Below are 18221 nucleotides of genomic sequence, written 5' to 3'. Positions count from 1 at the left end.
TTTTTTGTTTGTTTGTTTTGTTTTGTTTTTTAAATTTATCATAATAAAAACTAATTTTATCTATTTGTAGTTGTTAACCTCAAGTAGAATTAAGAACCTTAAGCCTTCTTTCTACAAATCATTGTGTTAGGAGGGTATGAATTTGGCTCTGGGGTTGTAGCTCAATGAAAAGTGCTTGCCTCGCATGTGTGAGACACTGGGTTCCATCCTCAACAACACATAAAATAAATAAATAAAAGTATTGTGTCTATCTACAACTAAAAAAAACAGTTTAAATTAAAAAAAAAGAAGGGTATGGGAGGATGAGAATGGGAAAGACAGTAGAATGAATAGGACATAACTTTCCTCAGTTCATATATGAATATATGACCCATGTAACTCCATGTCATGTACAACCACAAGAATGGGAAGTTATACTCTATATATGTATAATATGTCAAAATGCATTCTACTGTCATGTATAACTAAAAAGAACAAATTTTTTTAAATGAAAAAAAATGTGGGAGTGGATATGAATTTGAGGCTTAAATTTTTTCCAAATGCCAACAGAGGATTTTGTAACCTGGTGTTTTGGTTGATAAGTATCTCCAAGGCCAGGATCCTTCTAAGAAAGTTAATTTATACCTTTTATTTATGGGATTATTCTAATGTGACAAATTACACTAGGCAGAGAAAATAATTTTCTATTTTAAAAGGAAATATTTGTTTTTACATTTATGCATTATTCTGCTTAGTGATGAGACAGAATAATACATGTGCATGTAAGAGTTTGAACAAACTCATTGTGTTTTCATGGATATAAATCTACTTGGGCCTTTTTATCCCTGAAAAGGTGTAAAGACTTTTTTATAGGTTCCCTTTGTGGCCTGTATGTTGCATGTACAGTGAAGATAGTGACTTAATAAGATTGTGTGAGACTAAGTGAATTAATATATTTAAGTGCTTGGAACAGTCTCCAGCAAAGAGGAGGCATTTTTTGGTGCTAGGTATTGTCATCATTATCCTTAAAGTTGTTATTACAATTACAATATTCACATATGTATTTTTGGCCTCTTCTCTTGCTGTTTAGCCCATCACATGGAAAGAATTTGCAAACATCCACCCCTTTGTGCCTCTGGACCAAGCTCAAGGATACCAGCAGCTATTCCGAGAGCTTGAGAAAGATTTGTGTGAACTCACAGGTTATGATCAAGTCTCTTTCCAGCCTAACAGGTAAGGGGATTTTCCCCCCTCCCATTTGTTATCCATTGTTGTTAATACCCACCCAAAACTTCAGACTTAAAATAGCATTTTATTTGTGTCATCCTGTGAGTTGACTGGACATCTCCTATGAGTTGACTGGGGTGATATGGCCAGAAGGTACAAGCTGGCCTCATTCAAAAAGTTGGTGATGGTTTGTTGGCTGGGAGTACCATTGAGGATACTGGTTAGAACCTTAGTTCTTCCTCTTCCTGTTGTTCCTTGAGCATTCTTAACACAGGATGTCCAGGTTTATAATGGAGTTTTCCAATGTGAAGCATGCAGAAGCTGCAGACCTCTTATGTTTTCACCCCTGAAGTTATACAACATCACTTTCAGAGCATTCTATCTGTTAGAACAAGTCATGGTACCAGCCCAGGTTGAATGTGGGAGGGGACAGCATGTAGGTCTGAATGGAGACATGGTTCATTGTGGGCCAAATTTGGAAACTGGCTACAATACCTGTCGATAATATAGCATAAGAATAAATATCCTGCACAAATGGTAACTCCTAACAAGCAGCAGGTCTTGATCTGGTGGGACCAGGTGAACTTGGGGCCTGCTTTGGTTCTCACCAGCTTTGAAAGTTCCTTTCCCCTCTTCACTTCATAAAGAGGAAGGAGTTGATACCATAAAATCAAGTTTTTGTGTACCTTCATTGAAATTTCATCATTTAACTTTTAAAACATATGTACTTTTTAAAATGTTGAAAATGAACAGACTTCGCCCTCTAGTGATGGGAATATGATCCATCTTCAGTGTCATAACTTTTACATTAAGTTGAGCTCCAAGCCAGGATCCAGAAATCTGACCTACACACACACACACACACACACACACATATATACATAACACACCAAATTTTACCATTTCAACCATTTTTAAGTTTAAAGTCTTTAACTACCTTTAGCATAATCCATCTCCAGAAATTTTTTATTCTATTAGACAGTAACTCTTTTCACACTTTTCCCAGCCCCTGGAACCACCATTCTACTTTCTCCATGAATTTGGCTACTCCAAGCATCTTATGTAAGTGGAATTGTATAATTTTTGTCCATCTGTGCCTGGATTATTACACTGAGCATGTTTTCCAGTTTCATCAGTGTTGTAGCATGTGTTAGAATTTCCTTCCTTTTTTGAGGCTGAGTATTGTCTTGTAAGTACATGCTACATTTTATTCATCCACTTAGCTATCAGTGGATATTTGAGTTGCTTTAAGCTTTTGGCTGTTGTGAATAATATTGCTGTGAACATCAGGGTACAATATTTCTGAGTCCCTGTTTTCAGTTATTTTGGATATACATCTAAAAGTGAATTATTGTTTAATCTTTCAAGAAAATGCTGTAATGTTTTCCATAGTGGCTATATACCATTTTACATATCCATAAGCAAGGCTCAAGTTCCAATTTCTCCAAATCTTTACAACTCTTGTTATTTTCTTTTTATTTCTTAAATAATCATCATCCTGATAGGTATAGAGTGGTAGTTCTTTGTGATTTAGATTTGCATTTCCTTATGACTGGAAACATTGATCATCTTTTGGAATTTGTTTGGAAGCCTGTAGTTGAGTTGTAGGTATTCTTCATATATTCTGAATATTAGTCTCTTATCAATTAGTGAATGTTTTGTCCCATGCCATGAATTGTCTATTTTATTGATAGTATTCTTTTATGCACAAAAGCAACTTTAAACTTTTCTGTTCATATGTAAAGAACTTATACTTTGTCTAATGCCCTATAGCTAGGGCCCTCTTCTGGTAAATATCATCCTTTTGTCAACAAGGATAGTCTCTCATCAATTTCTATTATTGTGACTTACTGTGGTGTAGTTTAAACTGATCTGTGCTGTTTGCCTTGACACGGTCCTTGGGTATCTAGAGAAAAGGGGTCCATGCTGGAAATTTATGCTGTTGGCCTAGATACTAGCTGGCCCTGAAAGTTGGCAGCTCTATCGAAAGTGCCATTTTTCCTCAATATGCTTGAGTCTTCATTTGGGTTTCCCAAAAGCAGAAACTGAAGCTAATTTAAATACAATAAGTGAATTTGCAGGCTCTTCACAGAAAGTACAATGAGAAGGTATGGAGGTAAGCTGCAGAAATGAGAAAAGCTAGAGAAGATGAGCAGGTTGTCACTGGTGTTCTCGCACTTAGTCTCACTGGGGGACATCATGGTAGACTGGTGGAACATGCCTCAGATTTGTTCCAGTGAGAAGTAGGGAAGCTAGGGTATTTACCAACTTTTGGTTGAAAACCTCTCTTGGGTGCCTTATCTCCTGGGCACTCCTATACATGTGGCTTGTCCCTCCTCTGATCAAGCACATGCCAGCAGAGAAAATCCACAAAGTAGAAACACAGGTGTTTGAGTTAGATGCTTTCATTTTGAATCATAACTGTCTACAGAGGCTGCAAATGAGCTTCAGGATGAGACAAAGGACTATGGGTAGTACAATAACCACTCCATTACAGCTGGTTTCTAGTAGGTATGGCCTTTGCAAATGGTTACTAAGGACCATGAATAGGTTAAGGAAGGAAAAGAAATGGTAATGCACTTTAGAGGAAGATGGCAGCCCAAATGGGCCCTGAACGGAGAAGTAGATGACAGGCGGCTACGGTTAGGAAGCAGAGCACTTGGTGATATGAGGCAGGGAGCCCTGGGGGTTATGATAGTGGCTTTTTGGAGCCTAAAGAGATTTTGGCTCATGGAGATCTACAAACCCTGGACCTGAGAGAGGTCGTCTGAAGGAGTCTTCTGGATAGACCAGAAGGTTTTTGTGGTTTCCTGAGGAGTTTCAGGGGAAAGTAAGGTTTAGACCATATCCTCCCTAATTTTGAGGCCAAGAACATTCTATCCTTTGTAGATGGGGAGATTTTTCCTCTTGAGAGACCTGATGTTCTCAATAGAGGACTGACAGTTTTGTAGGCTGGTTCTGCTGCTGAATGTGTTGGAACAGTTTGTAATGAACCCCCAGGGTGAATGGAGTCATATCCATGAATGAGATAGCCATGTGTCTCATTGGACCCAATAGCAGAGAGAGGTACAGCCCTCAGAACAGGTGGCCCTGTATAACTAATACTGCAGGTAGTGGAAGTGAGGCAGAGTTACCCAATAGTGGCCTCACACTATAATCCCAGTATCTATAATCCCAGACACTCATTCTGTTTTTTTTTTTTTTTTTGTTTGTTTGTTTAGTTTTTGTTTTTGGCTGGGGGGAGAGTAGTAGAGATTGAATGCAGGGGTGCTTAACAACTGGGCTACATCCCCAGCCCGTTTTTTTTTTTTTTTTTTTTTTAAGTTTTTAATTTTAAGACAGTGTCTTGCTAAGTTGCTTAAGGCCTCTCTATGTTGCTGAGGCTGGCTTTGAACTTGTGATCTTCCTGCCTCAGTCTCCAAGCTGCTGGGACTATAAGGCATGTACCATGGTGCCTGGCTTGGAAAAAAGACATTCTGGAACTAAAATTATGGGCTGTAATTCTAAAAAGTTAGGGTGGGGTACTGTTGAAAACCAACTGGTGACTTGGAAAGTTTCTTAGAAAAAATATTTCAAAACAAAAAGCAAAAATATAGAGATTGAAGTTATGAAGTAAAAGTTAAAAACTAAGAAGACAGATTCAAAGTGCAGATTTTAGAAGGAGAAAATGGAAGTCAATTCATATTCATCTTAAGAATTGATGAAAAATGACTGTATAATTAAAGTGATTGTAGGACAATGGCATTATTGAAGATAAAATGAAAATGAATGAACTAAAACATATAGTAAAAAGAATTAATAAAAATCTGATTATTTGAAATGTCCAATAAAATCAGTAAACAATTGAATACAGAGATACATATACATTCCTGCCATGCATTTGAGCCTGGGGAGTTCCAGCCTCCCAACTGTGAGCTAAATAAATCTCCTTGCTTTATGAAGTGAAAGAGAAAAAAAATCAGTAAACTTTTTATACTATTGAAATATGTGTGTGTATGTATACACACACACACACACACACGGAATGAGAAAGGAAACAGTCATAGATATATGTATATGTAAGATTAAAATAATTGTAAAAGAATAGCAAGATTAACATATGCTACCATATGTCAACAAATATGAAAAGTTAACAGATCTGAGGATGTAGCTCAGCGGTAAGGTGACTGCCTTGCTTGCTTGGGGCTATGTGTTCAATCCCGTTTTCCACACACACATAGACAAACTCATACAAACTTAACAGAAACAAATGATTTCTTATTGAAAGGTTAGGGGAATAAAGGTGTGTTAAAAGCAGATTAAGAAGTGATTTCTCTCAATGGGAAGTTTTTTTTTTTTTTTTTAAATAGAGCTGTTAAAAAGAGCATACTGCTGCTCTTTTGATCAATAAATCCAGATAACACAAGGGTGAAAAAAGTAATTTCTCTGATCACAAAGGAATGAAATAGGCAGCAGAATACAACATACACTAGTATGGCAGTAGGTAAAAAACTGGATGTGTAACCGATGTGAATCTGCAATATGTATATGGGGTAAAAATGGGAGTTCATAATCCGCTTGAATCAAATGTATGAAATATGATACATCAAGAGCTTTGTAATGTTTTGAACAACTAATAATAAAAAAATAAAAATAAAAAAAATTCTGACAGTGAAAAAAAATAAAATTATGATCTCTTACATGTGCATAGACAAAAAAAATGAAATTAGAAATTAATAACAGAAAAAGGGAAATTTATAAATATATGGAAACTGAACAGTATATTCGTACATAACCAATGGACCAAAAAGAAATCCCAAGGAAATTAGAAAATATTTTGAAATGAATCAAAATGAAGACATAGGGCCAGACATATATACAACTCAATAGTAGAGCATTTGCCTAGTATGGGTTTAGTCCCCAGCACCATAAAAAGTTAAAGAAAATTGAAGATACAACCTACCAAAGCTTGTGGGATGCAACTAAGGTAGCATTTAAAAGGGAAATTAATAGCTACAAATGCCTACATTTTTAAAAAAAGAAAAGAAAACCACAAGCCGGTGAACTAAAACAGTGGAAAAAGAGGAGCAAATTAAACTCAAAACAAGTAGAAAGAAGGAAAGAATAAGGATAAGAGCAGAAATTAATGCTATGGAGAATGGGGCAGGAAAGGAGAAAATTCACAGAAAATAAAGTTAAGTAAATTAAAATTAGCACACAGATCATGAACAAACCTGGAAGCTGGGCCTCATCAGAATGGATCTGTGGCACCCTGATCTTGGGCTCCTCAGTCTCCAGAACTGTGGGAAATACATTGGCCACCTCATCTATGGTATTTTGTTATAGCAGCCTGAATGGACTTAGGACAGTAACCATAAACTTTGCGTGAACACTTCGCCTGATGCAGCCAAGTCTTCACTGGTCTTGTTTCCTGCCTTGGGACATTTAGAGCCTAAGGGTGTTTAAAGGCCTGAAACAAAAATGTCAAAAAACGTATACCTATTTTCTCGGGTATATTTCTAGCTTGGTGGAGAAAAGAGCCAAATAATATTTAATGACTTCTCCATTCCCCACTGAGCCTGGTGTGGCTTGCACAGGCTTATTCCCCATAACACTTTGTCACTCTTACAGTCATTCAGCAGCACCCAAATACACTCTAGGATTTGCTGGTTTAGAGTTCTGAGATAATGTTTAATGCAGACAGAAACAGTAATTAATAATTTCCATGGACAATCACAGTGGAAGACAAGCCAGAAGTGTTGTTTGCTCACGGGACTTCTAGGGTTGAGGAAGTTGTTTTTCACACTCTGTGGTGTGGACAGGGACTCAGTGGATCTTAGAATTTATTGTGCATGAGAATCACTTGGAAGGCTTGTGAAATCCTGGCACTTCTGACTCAGTCAATCTGGGTTAGGGACTCAGAATTTGCATTTCTAGCAACATGCTGCTGGTGCTGCTGGTTTGAGCACCACCCTGTGAAAACCACGAGGAGTGTAGAGGAACTCAGACCTGGCTGCAAGTTAGAATTACCTGGGGAACCTTTAAGAATATTAGTGTCCAATACCCTGCAAATCAATGATCATTTGGTTGAAGAATAGGTTGACTTGGAATAACCAAAAAGGGAGGTTTAGCTAGATGACTAATAGCTCTTCACCTTGGATTTCTAAACTGGCCTGTATCCTGTATATATCACAAATAATTTATAGCAGGCAGGATTGGCAGCTGCTGTTTGCCACCTCCCTCCCCTCCTTTCCTAAGCTCATGGTTGATGTCATTCTTCATGTCTAATTTTTCCTACCAAGTCTAATGCAGCTTCAGAAACTGAGTCCACTGGCTACATGTGAGACCTATAAGCCCCCCATGAATAGAGACTGATTTTACAAAGAAGCATTCAAAATGCCAGCAAGAAGAGAAAGCAGAATGAGGGATGAAGAAAGCCATTTTGAGGAGAGGTTTAAAGCAGGGATAAGGTTTTCGTCTTTCTAGTGTCCTTAACTCAAAAGCATATTTTATTTTTTTTCAGTTTATAAGGTAGTGGGGCAGTTGTTCTCATGCTGGGCTGCACCCTCAGGATTTCTAATTCACTCTGGAGTGAATTCAGTTCTGGAGTGGGGCCCATGGATTTGCATTTCTGACAAGTTTCAAGGTGATGATGCTGATATTATTGTCTGAGGACTAGACAGATGAGTCTGAGAACCACTGCTCTAAGGTGTTCTCCTGATAGTAACTGGGTCCATCCAGGTGTCTTGACCAGATAGCAAAATTTTATACGGAATTGAATTTATGTCAGATTAGATACAGGTTAGTAAGAACATCCCAGAATGACATGTTGAGAGTTTTTATTTTAAGCTTGTAGAAATAGAGATCCATGTAGTGTTTAGGATATAAGCCCCAAATAGATTGGTTAAAATTGTCACTTTCAAGATATTTGTGCTGGTAAATCATTAGTTGTGTGTTTATCACACTTTTAAGATAGGAATCAGTGCCAATTTTTACCTTGTTCTCTTGAGAGTGGTCTTCTGAGATTGCCAGGAATTGAGAGTCATTTCAACATTGGCATTTTGATGCAATGTTATTACCATAATGTCAATTTCTTAGCTTATGTTTCACTTGTATCATTTTTGTTTCTGACCATCTGATGGTGGTATTTTTAAAGTAAAGGGGAATCTGTATGAGGGAAATTTGGCATCAGAGATCTCCATCTCTGAATTATTATCTATCACAATAACTTGTTTCCTTCTGAGGAGTGGGACTGGGCAGAATGGGTACATGTGGCTTTGTATCCTTCCGCATAGATGGATTTTAAAAAATCACGTAAATGTATTGCTTTTTTTTATTTTGTGTACTGGGGATTGAACCCAGGAGCACTTTACCACTGAGCTACATCCTCAGCCCTTCTTACTTTTTATTTCTAGACCTTGGGCCTCAAAATAGACCTTAGGGCCTTGCTTAGTTGCTGAGACTGGCTTTGAACTTGCAGTTTTACAAAATGGGTTCTGTGTTTTTGTTTGTTTGTTTGTTTGTGTATATGAATAAAGTTTGTAGAAATACTTTCCTTAAAGCAGCAGCTATAATAATCAATTTCCAGATATTCCAAAGCAGCCATCATCTGAGAAACTTTTTATGGTGTCTATAAAGTTAGCCATCATGTTTTGTTTCTTTTTTTGGTTCTGAGATTAAACCCAGGGCCTTGCACATGTTAGGTAATCTATCACTGAGTTACCTCCCTAGTCCTTTTTATTTGAGACAGGTCTCATTAAGTTACCTAGCTGGTCTCCCACTTGTGATTCTATGCCTCGGCCTCCCCAGTACTGAGATTACAGGTGATAAACATTGCACGTGGTTAGCCACCATGTTCTTTAGGCATAATAAAGTGTTTTCTTCATGACTGGTCAGGGATGACTTCTGTAATCAGCCATAAATGTACACAGTAACTGTACCACAAAATGCCTACTTTATGAGAAACAATTTTAATTAATTAATTATTTAGTTTGGTGCTAGGGATTGAACCCAGAGGTATTCTACCACTGAGCTACATTCCCAGACCTTTTTATTTTGAAACAGGGTCTTGCTAAGTTGCTGAGGCTGGACTTGATCTTGCAATTCGCTTGTTTCAGACTCCAAGTCTCTGGGATTATAGTAGGTACGCACCACTGCACTGGCTGAGATGCAATTAATTTTATAATCATAATACATCTTTATTTTTACATTGGAAAAGTTCTGTGCTTTCCATCTGTATTAGCCTTGACTATTTAGAACAAATCATCTATAAAAGCAGATCATGTTCTTTCTTTTTTAATATTTATTTATTTATTTATTTTTATGTGGCACTAAGGATTGAACCCAGTGCCTCACACATGCTAGGCAAATGCTCTGCCACTGAGGTACAGCCCCAGCCCCCATGTTCTTTCTCCATGGTAGTTAGACATATCATCTATAATCATGTTTCCAAAATATAGCCATGTGTCCTTTGAGTTTGCTCTTATGTTATATTGCATTGAACATTAATTCTGAAGATCCAAACATTTAAACCTTCTAGATAAAACTAAACTGAATATGCAACAGCCATTTTAAATCTCAAACTTTTTGTCTATGTTTCCTGGCAAAGGTAAAAGAAAATTAAAATTTTTTTTAAAATTAAAGTTTATAGCGCCCTTAAAATTCCTCTTCTAACCCTGGGAAAAGAACTTTTAGGTTTTAACTATCAAATTCTCTGCCAGGTCATCTGTGATTGATTGATTGACTGGTATTGAGGATTAAACCCAGGGGTGTTTAACCACTGAGCCACATCCCCATCCCTTTTCATTGTTTATTATGAGACAGGGCCTTGCTAAGTTTCTGAGGCTGGCTTTGAACCTGTGATCCTCCTGCCTCAGCCTCCTGAGCTGCTGGGATTACAGTTTTGTGCCACCTCTCCTGGCTTTTTAAAATTTTTAATGTTAAAGCTTGCTAAATTTTTTGCTGCATTCATATTGACCAGCTTTCCTGAACATCTTCACCTGTGATGATAGGGCCTAGATTTAGTCATCACAAAACAGTTGAAGCACATCAACTCCAATTTATTTTCACTTGTGAGTTCTTGTACTTACACAGTTGTTCAAGTTTCTTCTAGAAAGTTCTCTTGGATTCTTTGTAGAATGAGTATGTGCTTTGGAAGAAGTTATCTCCTCATTTTCTCTAATTCTGTGTTAAAGAGTAAAATATATAACTTCCTTCATCAGCCTAAATGACTGTTATCCACTGGTGGGAATTATTTGCAAAGACAATATCAGCGTGTGCTCTGTGGCATTTCTGTGGGTTTGAGACTCCCCATCCATTGGCATCATCCTCCCTGCAGCCAGCCCTGAAGCTCTTGACCGCTAGCCACTTCATTTAATAGATGTCAGAAAACCACCGTCCTAGCTTCTCTCTGTATGTAGTGGTTTTCTATCTAGAGTATGCAGATTATATATTTCCACCAACAGGTGGCACTGGTAATTCCGCAGTGGTAAGCTGTGTATGGTATTTGAACATGTTTGTATTTTTGAGTTGAAATGTATTTGATTTTAAGGGCATCTAAGGCAAAAATCATCCAGCATTTCCAGGCAAGTCTTTAGCATATTGCCTTCCTTTCCTCTCAAATTACTGGCTTATAGCTCAGTCTCTTCTTTTACTTCTAGTCTATACCTTGATTGGTTTTGCAAAAGATGAACACAAGTGATGAGAAAAACACAGGCGTAAGTAGAAAATACATTTGTCAAAGTCTCTTTAGGGGAAAAGGATGACATTTGTGTTAATTGCCTGAATGAAGGGTAGAATTCAATTATGAAAAGTTTTTCTAAACATTTATTGTAGAGCTACAATTCTATATGTGCAGAATATAATTCTGAATATTCTTGTGGGGGAAATGTACAGAACTCCAAGTCCCAGCTCCTATTTTTTTTTTGGTACCAGGGATTGAACTTAGGGGCACTCAACTACTGAATCACATACCCAGCCCTATTTTGTATTTTATTTAGAGTCAGGGTCTCACTGAGTTCTTAGTGTCTCACCTTTGCTGAGGCTGGCTTTGAACTTGCGATCCTCCTGCCTCAGCCTTCTGAGCCACTGGGATTATAGGCGTGTGCCACCCCACCTGGCCCCAGCTCCTATTTTCAAAGCTTACTCTAATTGAGATAAGATCAGCATGCAAAGTGTGAGATGTGTAATAATTTTCCATGTATGGTACATAATATATGATGGTATTACCAGATGAGCATGTGCAGGAAAATGCTATGATAGTTTGGAAGAAGTAGAGGATCATTCATTCAATCAGATTTTTTTGTTTTTATTTTTGTTTTAGTACCAAGGATTGAACCCAGTAGTGCTTAACCACTGAGCCATCTCCCCAGCCCTTTTTATTTTGAGACAGGTTCTTGCTAAGTTGCTGAGGTTGAATTTGAACTTGCAATCCTGCTGCCTCAGCCTCCAGAGTCTTTGGGATTACAGGCATGTGCCACAGTGCTCCAAGATCAAACAATATTTATCGAATATCCTTTATGTCAGTGTTTTTGGGATAGAGAATACAGTTATGAACAAGATTCTTGTCTTCAGATAAAACCTCTCTGAAGAAGTGGCACTTAAGTTAAATATTGAAAAGAAGTCAGACCTGAAAGGATCTAAAGGAAGATCTTTATCAGCAGAAGGAATATCTGGTACAAAACCTTAGTGCAGGAGGGAGGCCTGGGTGGCTGAGGATGTTAGAAGGTACAAGTATAGGCAGGTTACAGGATGTCCTAGAATTTGTAGGCCCTGGCAAAGAGCTGGATTGCAAAATGCTTTGCAAAAGATTAGAACTATTTGAAGAATGGGTAAGATCAGGCTGACTAGCACTTGACATGTATTATCTACATATCACATCTACATTATGAGGTGGATTCAGTTATTATCCCCATTTTACAGATGAGGTCACAGGCAAGGGGAGACTAAGTAATTAGTGACATGAGTGGCTTGTTGAAGTGTGGCATATCCATCTTTTCATTTCCCAAAACAAAAAGCATCAAATGGCCTAGCACTTGTTTTTCAGAAGCCAGAACAGTCTTTGCTTTTCTCCCTGGAAGACTGCTGAGAATAGTGAAGCCAATTCAGTGCAGGCAACAAGGATTTGGGTCTCAGGTTTTGTGAGACAGGCTTTGCCCTCCACCCTTGCTTTTCGCTAAACCTCTTAGTTAAGTCAAGCAGATGGATGTCTATGAAGGAATATCTTCCTCTCAAATTACTGGCTTATAGCTCAGTCTCTTCTTTTACTCCTAGTCTACACCTTGATTTGTTTTGCAAAAGATGAATACAAGTGATGAGAAAAACATAGGCGTAAATAGAAAATACATCTGTCAAAGTCTCTGACTGTAGGGGAAAAGGATGACATTTGTGTTAATTGCCTGAATAAAGGGTGGAATTCAATTATGAAAAGTTTTTCTAAACATTTATTGCAGAGCTACTACATGCAGAGTACAATTCTGTGAAGGAAAATTGCTCTCATGATTCTCAGTCCTCAGGGAGCTAACATAAGAAGCAGCTCTGATTGCAAAGGAAGCACATGGCTCTTTGAGACAGGCCATCTCCATATGGAAGTTTCCATTTGTCACCGTTGGCTCTTTGGGCGGATAACACTTTGACATTAGTTTCTTCATGTGTAAAATAGTGCACAATGGAGGACATGTGCATTTTGAATGGAGCTAAATAAGCTATTACTCATTTCCCTTTCCTTCCTACGTGGGGTACTGAGAACATTAAATAACAGTCTATAGTTGACTCAGCATTGCTCATTGGAATGTTAGTCACTAAGTATGTTCTGAAAGAGATGCCTGCAAGGATGTGGAGAGTGTGGCCAGCCTCCAGCAGCCATCTGTGAGCAGGTCTTGGGAAAGCCGAACCCAAGACTTACAGGAATGGTGCCATATTAAAAGTGCAAAGTTCTTTTGGGGACCTGGCCCCTGAATCAGAATTTGATAATGTTAAGAAATTAGTTCAGTATTTTAGGTGTAATAATATTGTTATATTTTTAAAAATATTTCCTTTGGTAGATACATATTGAAGTTTGAGCTGATAAAAGATGATGTCTGAGGTTTGCTTCAAACAATGTAGCTTAGCATGAAGGGGGTTCCGTGAAGGTTCTTGGGAACAAGATTGACCATAAACTCATACCTGTTAAAGCTGAGTGATAGCTACATGGTTGTTGCTTATTTTTTGTTTATTTCCATATAATTTTGAAATTTTTGACAATAAAATATTCTTTTTCAGTGTGTGGTCCTGAGCTGAAACGTCCGTCTTTGGTTAGGAGTGGGTGAGCTTTAGTGCATAGACCAAATGCTGTTGCATTGGTTGTTCAAGACCTTTTGGCTCACGCGAGCTAATAGGTGAACTTTCCTCTGTGTCTGGGAAAGTGACAAAGCTTCAAATACTGGGGAACATGTGGCTGGCACCCAATAAATACTGAATAAGTCAATAAAAGCCCAAAGACCAAAGCCCTGATCCTTCTCTTCTTGTCTTTGCAGCGGAGCCCAGGGGGAATATGCTGGACTGGCCACAATCCGAGCATACTTAGACCGGAAAGGAGAGAGGCACAGAACGGTGAGGGTGGACAGGTGGTGCTTGCTCACCGTTGGGTGGCAGTGGACCCAGTTGTTAGGGTCCCTGTTGTTCTGTGGGTTACTCCCTCTAAGCCTTCTTGGAAGCAGATGAGAAACATATAATCAAGAAACAAATTTCTGTGAACGGGCCATTCTGATCCTTGCCTCCAAGGCCATATTGAGGGAAAACATTCAGAGATGAAAGGTTTTTGCTCAAACCCAGAATGTAAAAGTCAGCCAGTTGGCTGCAGAACTGCCCTCTCTAGGGAGCAAAGGAAGGAAGGGGGCAGGAATGTTGCCATTGCAAGCCTCCTCTCCTCCGCTCCTTGGCTCTCCAGGCCCTGGGCCTGGACAAAGAGCAGAGACCATACTTTAATTTTTCTATAACCCCTACCATGCCTAAGCACAGTTCTCATTATATGTATGCTCAAAAAAATATTTATTGAATAAATAAATTCCCCACTAGATGACTCAGCTCTAAGTAACAACAACAACAAAAAAGACATGGAGCAGCCTGCTCTGAGGCTACCCATTTGCTTTGGGTATGAGAGTCCAGTCTCCAGTATCCAAATTGCTCTTGGGGACCGTTGTGGGGACCAGCGGGTTCTAATAGACATCACTAATCCCCAGCAACAAAGCTTTTTGATCCATTACAGGCCTCAAGTTGTAGCTGAAGGTGACCTGTGTTCCTGGTTTCTTGGTTTTGGTGGCCAGTGCTATGCTAGGATTTCTACTGAGCTGTGGAATTGGCTTTCTTAGAGGGAGCATTGGGTAGGAGTCTGGAGCAGGGCAAAACCCTGGCCTGTCCTGGGAGAGTTTGAGAAAGAGGTGCACAGTGGTTCTAGCTGCCCAAGTAAGTGGTGTGTGTGGGGGTGTGTGTGGGGGGTGGGCAATGGCCCAATCTTAGTCCATTCCTGGTTTTATTAAAACTGGAAGATTGTTTGGGCTAGCTGCCTGGCTTTGGCATTGAAGATTTTTGAAACCATTTTACTTCCCCTTCAAAAAGGGAAAAGAAGAAAGATTTTTTCTCTCCTTCCCTTACTTATCCATCCTGATTTCACAGGCATATCTTCCCAGGCCGTTGTCCTAGTTAGAGGATATAAGTGATTTTTAAAAATCTTTTAAAAACAAGCCATTCATGAATTCAATAAACTGTTGAATCCTAGCCATGAGCAGGGAGTGTGTACCAGCCAGAGAGAGATCAAGGGATAGCCTGGCAGACACAGACCCTGACCTTCCAAGTTGGGTTTATTTACTGGGGTTTTCTCATGGTTTTGAATTCTTAACTTTCTAAGGAAGGGTTAGTTTAAACTTGTAAGTGCTTCAGAGGCTCAGCGCTTTTACAGAATCAGAAAGGAAACTTTGGATCTCAGGTTGTCTAGTGAGAGATGCCAGGCGCCACTCTCCTGTTTTTCCTTCATGGTTACCAAGCATTTAGGGAGCCCCTGACACTCCTGGTCATTACCCTCTTTCCCCATAAGGTGCTGGGGGTTCTGGGGACCCTGTAAAGGGAGGAGTTTGTCCTATGTGATTATCCACATTACATTCCCATCACCTACAGGCCACTGAAGTTCATGTTGGCAGTGTTTGTAGAAGGGACAGCTAGAATCCAGGTTCTTTCTGCTCTGAGGCTACCCATCCCTTAATGTGTTCCTAATTCTCCAGTCTGACACCAGGGAAGTAGCTATGAAGGTGTAGGAGTTGGGGATCAAGCCAGAAGGGTCAAGGAGGATGAGTGATCTTCTGATTTGGCCTGGGCAGCATTCTTCTGTGGCTCGCTGATTCTTCCTGACCCCTGTTCCTCTGTCTGTGCTTTCTGGTCCTCCCATCTCTCCTATCCCTTTGTGTGTTTCTCTTGGCATCATTGTCAATACTGCTACCAGTGAAGTGTTGTGAGAGGCCATTACAGTCTGAAGAATGGAGAGGAGTGAGATTCTGCACTTTGGGGATGGGAGGAGAAAGGAGAGGCAGGAAAGACCACCCGGTTATTAAGCTTGTAGAAATACAAAATTCATAAGCCTGGAAGTATTGGTATCCTTTTGGATCAAAGATTTTAATGAAAGCCAACTTTTTTTTTTTTTTTTTTTTTTAAAGAAAATGACTTGTTATTCAAGTAATCAGGGAAGATTTTTCCACATCAGTGATGTCTGAGGCAGCTGCTCCCACACAATAGGCTCTAATGGAATCCAGTAAAATAGATCCTTCTGTTTTGAAAAGGAGTATGGAGAAATCATGTGCTATAGAACCGCCTGGGTTCCTGATGATTTTCTTCTTTGAAGCTGTTTTTGAAGTTATTTTCACATTTGCTCTTGGGTTAAATTTCAGAGGTTCCTGAAATGGAATGCCTACGTTCTTGATTTACCAGTTTAATTTGGGAGAGTACAAATTTATCTAACACTTATGTAGCAATTACCATGTGCCAAGCTCTGTCCCAAACACTTTATAATTAATATCTCAGTTTGCTAAATATTAACTTGCTTGCTGATTGGAGACTGAGTTGCCTACAAGAAGGACAAATATTGAGCCCCCTAAATACATGTATATAAGAATGTTTTTTCTTTCCAACTGCCGAGGCCTTTAGTTTTATTGATGCTAAAACATCAACTTCCCCTATGCAGTAGCATGTCTCCTTAATCCTTCTCTCCTTCAGCAAGTCTTTGAGGAAGATCTGTGCCAAGCTCCCTGGAAGTCAGGAAAATAGCCTCACTCAAACTGGCATAAATGCACCAAAAGCTGTATTTACTTTGGATAAATTAAAATGTCAAATCTGGGTCCTGTTACTTTCAGATCTCTCACAACACTGATTTTTCAAGTGAGGGAAAATTGACATTGTCATCAAGTTTCTTTAACCCATGTGGAAAACAATAAATGTTTAACAGCAATATATAAATAATCTATTGATAAAACCACTGAAAAAAATTCTTTTTTCACTATTCTTTATACCAGGATAGATATTGGTTTCCTATGGCTGCTATAACAAATTATAGTGGCTTAAGACAGCACACATTTGCTTTCTTAGTTACAAAGGCCAGACTAAATCTGAAATTGGATTCACTGGGTTTACTGTCGGTGTTGGCAAGACTGGCAGGACTGCTTCCTTCAGATGGAATGGGGGGTGGATCATGTCCTTGCCTCTCCTGGTTTCTGGAGGCCACCTACACTCCAGGGCTCAGGTCTTTTTCCTGCCATCACTCCAGCTTCTTGCTTCAGTTGTCACATTTCCTTCCTCTGTAGTCCAGTCTCCCTCTGATGTGGACACTTGGGAATACATGTAGGACTCAGTCAAAAACCCAGAATAACCTTCCCATCTCAAGATCCTGCCTAAATTGCTCAAACCTGCAGAGTCCCTTTTGTCAGAGTAGGTGATGCCCACAGGTTCCAAGGATCAGGACTTGAAGATGATTCAGCCCTTAGGGTGGTTGACATTTTTAGTTGGAATGCTTTTGTTTCATCAGATCTTCCCTGGTGACAATCCTTAATTGTGGCCTTTTATTGAATATTTTATATTCATTGGTAATATTCTTTTCCTTCCTTTATCAGTATTCTTCCCTGAAGGGATCCTTTCATTCAGTAATTCCTTGTAGAATAAAAATACCTTGTGAGAGAGGACAGTGACTCTAGTTTTGGTCCAAAAAAATGAAAGGAAAAAAGTCAACTACAAAAGGGAAGCATATAAATAAGAAAAAGGATTTGTGGCCAATATATCTGTGGTCATAAGCATAGCCTGTGTATGACCAATAGCCACTCAAAAGGGACTCTAGCCTCTCTGTCAGCAGAAAAGTGACAAAGTAATTCCATTTTGCCTTTGGTTAAAGTTCTGTGTTTTTCTTCTGAAATAGACTACTTTGCTGTTTTTAAGGAAATAGCTGGAAGCTAAGTTTTCTCTACATAAGCCCAATTTTATAATGCCCATTTCTCTTCAAAGGGGTTGCCATCTTGATTCTGGGATTTAAAAAAAGGAGGAGGATTATTTTTAGGGTAATCATGACCTCTCATTGTTGCTTTCTGCTGAGGAAAACTTTGTGATTTACTTTGCTGTTGTGGTACATCATTATATCTACAGGAGTCTATGTGCTTGCCTATATTTGCATGATGGTTTGGAGGAAACAAAGATGATTTGAATCTGGGAATTCTAACATTGCACCTACCATCCATAAAAATCCAAGACTGAGATGGAGTGTCACTTAGTGGTAGAGCCCCTGCTTAGCAGGTGTGAGGCACTGAGTTCAATCTCTAGTGCTGCAGAGCAACCAACCAACCAACCAATCAAAAGTCCAGCACATATTTAACATGTAACTTAGTAGCTCTTGAGAGTTATGATTTCTGCTCTAACAAATTACTATAAATTTTATGGCTTAAGAGAGCACACATTTATTTTCATAATTACAGAGGCCATAAGTCTAAAATTGGTTGCCCTGAGCTTACAGTCAAGGCATTGGCAGGACCAGT

General features: G+C 39.0%; 1 protein-coding gene across 1 annotated transcript in view; it reads left to right on the top strand.

Moving 5' to 3' along the window:
• Gldc (glycine decarboxylase) overlaps positions 1 to 18221 on the top strand; it is an 88252-nt gene that overhangs the window by 48189 nt on the left and 21842 nt on the right. Inside the window, exons 15-16 of the mRNA XM_027943075.3 lie at positions 1070 to 1212; positions 13698 to 13773. Coding sequence (XP_027798876.1) covers positions 1070 to 1212; positions 13698 to 13773 — 219 coding nt within the window. The remainder of the gene's footprint in view (positions 1 to 1069; positions 1213 to 13697; positions 13774 to 18221) is intronic.

The sequence above is a fragment of the Marmota flaviventris genome, chromosome 13 (genome assembly GCF_047511675.1).
Source record: "Marmota flaviventris isolate mMarFla1 chromosome 13, mMarFla1.hap1, whole genome shotgun sequence".
Lineage (NCBI taxonomy): Eukaryota > Metazoa > Chordata > Mammalia > Rodentia > Sciuridae > Marmota > Marmota flaviventris.
This window is presented reverse-complemented; position numbering and strand designations above follow the sequence as displayed.